Consider the following 6,219-nt stretch of genomic DNA (forward strand, 5'->3'; position numbering starts at 1 on the left):
GATACAACTCGATATAATATTTGCGATTGAAGGGGGTGGGGTTGCCTGGTTTCAGAGGCAAAATTAGCGAGAAAATGGACGCCAAAGTTTAGTTATTTCCAAAGTTTGAGAGCCCCTGGAAACTGAAAATTTACATCTTTCATGCATTTAATCAATGCATTTCAGTAAAATCCACACTGAAATGTGTTTTTAATAAGAATCAAAGGTGTTGAGCCAAAAAACAAAAATTCAATAAAAATTCACAAACCTGGGGAAAAATTGATATGCCAGTTTCTTCACTTCCATTATTTTGACGAGTGATTTCAACACACTCCTCCCATTTATATTAGTGCCGAAGATTAGAAGCGTTACTACAAAGTAGCATACAAAGAAAAGAAGGAGGAGAGAGATAAGGACAATAGATGTTTGATAGGAAAGAATCATACCAAAAAAAAATTCAGAGCGCCCGCAAACCATCCACTTAGAAAGTAAACCATAATTATAATTTTGGAACTCAGCCTTTCACAAGACAATTTTCACTGGCATCTGTGGTTGAATGGTATGATTAGGCTCTTTACCATTGAGCACAAAAGATAAGAGTTTGATTCTAGGTTGGGCAAGTTTTTTGTCAAGAATTTCAATACCTTGACAGATAAGAGTTCTAATCAATAGACGCAAAACATGAGTTGAGACCACCTAAAAAAAATTAAATAAAATAAGCGAGCAAACTTACAGTGTCTCCAAACACAACTTGAAGATACTTGAGTGTGTCTCTGCTGAATATGTACACACCACCTGTGTTAGATCCAAGGGCGATATACTTCTTGGAAACTGACAGACAAGTGTACTGAAAACACAAAAAGGGATAAGATAATCATATTATCAGGACAATATTATCAGCAGCAATCTGTCAGGAGTTTGCACTTGGGCACAGTGTTAGCTCAGTTCTGAGCATGCTGGACTACGATATGTTTGGCATTGTGAATTTTACTTAAAAACATTGGTAAATATCTCGATCTCTACTGAAGATAGACGAGGGGGTTCATCAAAAGCAAGGCAAATAAACAGGCTTTATGATGATACCAACAACTCCATACGTCCAAAAATTGACGAGCCTCTAATTTTATCGTGCTATGCCACATATGGATGAACCAGCTTTGTACATAACATTACCATCTTTGAAGAGACAAAAGCCCACACTTTATCATACAGGGAGAGGGAATTAAAACTCCAGCAGCACAATGAAGTTTCTAGAGCTAAAAGATCTGGTATTCTATGGGCCTCAATCCCCTTTCAAACAATAAGAATACAGTCAAAAGAGTCCAAAATAGCCACCCATTGTTGAGGAGAAAAAAAGTTTAACTAGACAGTTGAACATCATTGACAGAGTCATTGTAATACAGAAAACACAAAGAGGGAAGTAGGAAGTTGTCATCTGTAAAGGTGGTTGTCTTGGACGGGTGGCCATTAGAGCTGGTTCGACCGTTTTTATGAGATGGGCCCTCCGAACTTACATCCTTTCCCTAAATAGGACAGAGAGGCAAGAGGGTGGAGAGCATTGTAAACTCCCCACAAATCTAAACTTCAAGAACACTGTACTGACGATTTCAACAAGGGCCATCTGCACCACAGCCAATTCCGCTAACAGTTCTCATAACAAAACTCTCACTGCTCCCTCTTGTCTCTACCTCCCATACTCTGCTGTAAGGTGACAAATCGCCTTTTTTTAAATCACAGAGGTTTCGAGGAAAAGAGGTTTTTTGTCAAGCATACCTACTGAAAAATAGATTGCTTCCGCAATTTGAATTTGAATTTATTTTTTAAAACTTGTCACAGTATTTTTGGCGTCAAAATGGAAAAAGGCATTTTGTCAGCTTATGGCAGTAATCTCTGTATCTCCCCTTCCCCCACGGAAAATAGAGGCACAGTACCAGTAGACAACTACCTTTAGACGGGACGAGCGTCCTAACACCGAGGTCAGCTCCTCCAGAGATGACAGTTCCGTCAGGATATGAGAGAGTCCACTGTTCTTTGCCATCTTCCACAGAAAATGAAAAAGAAAAATCTGAAAGTCAATGAACTTACATCACAAGTTCAAACAGCATAATGCATTATTATAGAAACATCACAATAGAATCACTTCTCAGACTTACAGCATAGATAAGCGTACCAAAAGATATAAAAAAGCTGATACAAAAGAACGACATCTGTAGTGAAAAGAGGTTTTATTTTTGCATTGGCAATGAACCTGTATATGGAGCTAGAAAAGTACCATTTCGAGAAAACAGGAGTCACAGATAACCATGATTATAGAATCAAGTAATCTAGCAATCAAGTTGTATCCGGGGGCTCTTGTGGCCTAGAGGTTGAGGTGTTGGCCTCTCATTCAAAGGTCCCGGGTACGAATCCGGGTAGCGACGGAAACATTTTCTTCTCTAAAATTGTCTTCGTTCACCTCCTTTCCTGCTCTCTAGCAATGTTCTGTCATCTGCTTTTGTCTCCTCTTTCTGCCCCCACCCCCTCACCTCCTTTGCCCCTTCCTCTGGGCTCCTGACTCTTTCTGCGGCCTTTCTACTGTTACTCCTTGGCTCCTTCTTACTGCTGTCTTTCTGCAACACCCCTGATCTTCTGGTGGGAAAGATCTACACCTAGCCTTCTTGGACAAGGGCGAAAAAAAAGAAAAATATCGAGGACCCATGCGCAAGTTGCACCCGTTAAAGATCCATTGGTGGTCTAAAATCGATAAGAGTAGACTTCGGCCGCCACCCATGCAAAATTCAAAATTTCCTACCAACTGAAAAAGTTTAATGTGTCCCGCACGCTCATATGATCTTATGCAGTTGCGAGTTGCGAGTACGTTGAAACTGAAAATTTGTGAGGCAGCATGGTAACAACAGGAACATTAACATTTTCTTTCTTGTTAGTAAATTATACTTGGACATTTCCCACTTCTATGGTCAGATTTAGAATGTGTAAGGGGAAGTGGTGTGTATAAAAATAAAGACAAAGAATAGAATGAGGTCGCATGAGGGTGTGTCGAGAATTTTTACTGTGGAAGCCTTTGACTGCCGCAACTTGAAAAAAGAAAGACATTATAATACCTTTTCAAATACAAATGTTTGAACAGAACATTCAAGAAAGAATGTCTTATAACTTATTTTGGAGGTTTTAAACATTAATATCTTAACTTATATAAAACACAATGAAAGTCGTCAGGAAGGATTTAAATTAATTTCAAAATCAAATTACATGTGTGTACTTTCTGTTTTCAAGAAATAAACTTCAAACTATCTTTCTTACTTTAGTTACCTAGCTTCAATTTTAAAACTCTGTTTGCACAAAAATAACTGAAATAATAAAAATAGAATGGCTTTCTAATTACTCTTAAAACTATTAGGATTTGCTTTTGTCGATAGACAAACGCCCAAGCGACCATTGGCGCTCGCCAAGTGGCATTGATTAACGCGATTCAACCGCCTAGACGCCATCATACTGTAACTGTAAGTTAGGCGGTAGAATCACGCAGATTTTGGTAGTCTAAACTGCCTATGTCCAGTAACTTTTATGTAAGAAAGCATCTTCAGTAACTTAGTCAAAGTAAGCAAAGGCAGCACTTTGTTTTGATGTTACCATGCAGTCCGATTTGACAAAGGCAACATCGTGTTGGTCGCTCCACCTACAGGACAGGTGTACACCTCAACAAGCTGCTGAATGTGCGTGATTCAACTGCCAATTTGCAACCGGGGTGCAAAACTGGCACTTGGGATGTTGAATCACGTGGTAATTACTTAGCATTTTCTGTTCCTACAGGCCTGTCCTTCAAGCTTTTAGCATTATTTTTATTATAGTTGTTGTGTGCCCATGTCGGAATAAAAATAGTCAGTGTGTGTGTGTGTGTGTGTCCATTAATATATATTGCATGAGAAGAAAGGAAGTACAGTCGAACCTGTGTAAGATGGAATCGCAAAGGAGCCAGAAAAAAATTCCGTCTTAGACATTTTCCGTCAGACAGGGGAATTTAAAGTGAGATGGAAAGGAGGGGGGGGGGGGGGGGGGGTTCAAAGGTCACTTGTCCGATCGGCAAGCAGTGGTCAAAACTTCACACCTCACCATTGCTATGGCATGCGTCAGTCTTACTTATCCAATTACCACCCGTGTTTGCCTTTCATAGGACCACTGTTTGACCTATTAAAAACAAATGTTTGAACAACTCCTTTGCTTCCACCCTTAGTCCCACCCATCCGTGTGACAAGCACAGTCAACCAATGCCACCCCTCACTGTCATCATGTAACAACGATTCGAGGAACTTTTTTCTCGGCTGGCCATACAATCAGGGCGGCAGGCATTGGTCAGTCTAATTTATCATCTCTGGCTTCTGCAGCTACCCAGGAAAGTTTCCGTAGTGGCTCGGTACTCGAGCACTCTCATGGGCAGTCGTGAGATTTCACACCCTCACTACCCTGACCATCTGCATCGCTTAGGGTTCACATGATGGGGTAACATCTACCCTCAAATTGCACTCCTACTCCCCTTTCTCGCCCAGCGGCATGGCCATGTGGTGTTAAGTTTAGAGCCGGCGGAACCAAACTTGCGAGTTTTGTTTCAAATCACGGCTGAGCGGGCAAAGCATTTTCCGTCTTAGACAGGTGAAACCCTCGGAAGGGAGCCAATTTTTCTTTCCGTTTCCGCGTTGGACAGTTTCCGTTTTATACAGAGGTAATTAAAGAGGAATATATCAAGGGGGGAGTGGGGAGATTCCATTAAGACAGGTTTCCGTTTTATACAGCTTTCCGTTAAGGCAGGTTCGACCGTAGTAAGAAAGGTTTTGAAAATTGGTATATATTCAAATGTAAAGCACATTGAGCTAGACTACTTTTTTGGGAAATGCGCTCTATATAAATGTTATATTATATATTATATTGGGGACTGGTGTGATATAGGCAATTGACTTACTGAAGGATTGAAACACTTTGTGCAGTAATCTTTCAAACTCTGGATTTTAACATCAAAGGCCTTATTAAAGGGATCAAAAAGTGATTTTCGAAACATTTTTCACTTACAAAGGCAAAGGAGTGGTTGAATCACGCGGCTAGCGATTTTTAAATCCCCTCAGGGGGTAGGAATAAGAGAAATTTTATTCCCACAATGGCAGCCATATATTGTATCATATTATGACATAAAATATCCTCCACAATATTATACACACAACAACAGGCAAATCATTTATATCATTTATCATGTCATGAGTCCTGGCCCTGGGACTGGGAAGAAATGAAACAGGAGCTGGGATTGACTTAATTTTTGTGTCTTTTGTAATTAGATTACTACTGACTACGGTAGTACGATGAGTAGGATAGTATGGTAACTGTTGTAGTTGAAATTCTCAGCCCCCCCCCCCTTTCCACTCCCCTCATGTTTACATCCTGACTCTCTGCCCTCGTCTCAATAGCAGTTTTGTGCTTAACAAGCAAACTTTCTGTACACCAAACAACAATGCCAATCTTTGTCCCAAAAATCATTTTCATCTGTCTCTAATACTTAGATTACAATCTAGATTCTATCCCATTGATCAGTCCAGTTGAAGAGGATTCATCAAGAATACTGACTGGTTGGCTAGAACCTCTCTCATGTCAACATTCTAACGGTCATCATGGACATGGTAATGGTGTCGCACGACGTTACCTTTTCCAAATATTGACTACAGCAGCGTTTCTCCTCGTAATATATAAATATATCAGCGGAACTGCTTTTACTTTATGATAAAGGCCATACTGTCAAAAAAATAACAACGCAATCAAGTCAACATATGACCACTGTCCACTCCAATTGATTCTTTGAGTTGACCAGCATTGCGAGTTTTATCATGTGATGCTGTGATTCGTGATTGCTTCGAATCATAACATTGAAGATTGTAAAAGGGGCGTAACTCCTAATTTTCTTCCTCTCGGACTGGAGTAACCTCTTTGCCTCGGAGGAAAATTAAATTGACTGAAACTTTTCAGTCGCTTATGATCAAAATAATAATTGTCTGCCAAACTCGTCTTATCTTTTGAATGAATGCCACTGTAATGCAAGTACTCGGTACTGGCAATGTGCTGTTTGCTGAAGGTCCACAAGTCGAATAAATTTTGAATCAGCTGCTTCAATATTTATTGTTTTAACTTTTAACTTCCGAGCCAGCGTTTGCCTCTCTAGACATATTATGACCAGAGAGAGGGAGGAAGAGAGAGAGAGAGAGA

At 40.1% G+C, this 6,219-nt stretch overlaps 1 protein-coding gene across 1 annotated transcript in view; it reads right to left on the reverse strand.

The window, feature by feature from the left end:
- LOC101848352 overlaps nt 1-5,936 on the reverse strand; it is a 56,399-nt gene extending 50,463 nt beyond the window's left edge. Inside the window, exons 1-3 of the mRNA XM_005098140.3 lie at nt 5,663-5,936; nt 1,925-2,017; nt 713-826 (exon numbers count right to left, since the gene is read on the reverse strand). Coding sequence (XP_005098197.1) covers nt 713-826; nt 1,925-2,017 — 207 coding nt within the window. The 5' untranslated portion in view covers nt 5,663-5,936. The remainder of the gene's footprint in view (nt 1-712; nt 827-1,924; nt 2,018-5,662) is intronic.
- Between the last annotated feature and the right edge of the window lie 283 nt (nt 5,937-6,219).

Source organism: Aplysia californica, unplaced genomic scaffold (assembly GCF_000002075.1).
Source record: "Aplysia californica isolate F4 #8 unplaced genomic scaffold, AplCal3.0 scaffold00173, whole genome shotgun sequence".
In the NCBI taxonomy this organism is placed as follows: domain Eukaryota; kingdom Metazoa; phylum Mollusca; class Gastropoda; order Aplysiida; family Aplysiidae; genus Aplysia; species Aplysia californica.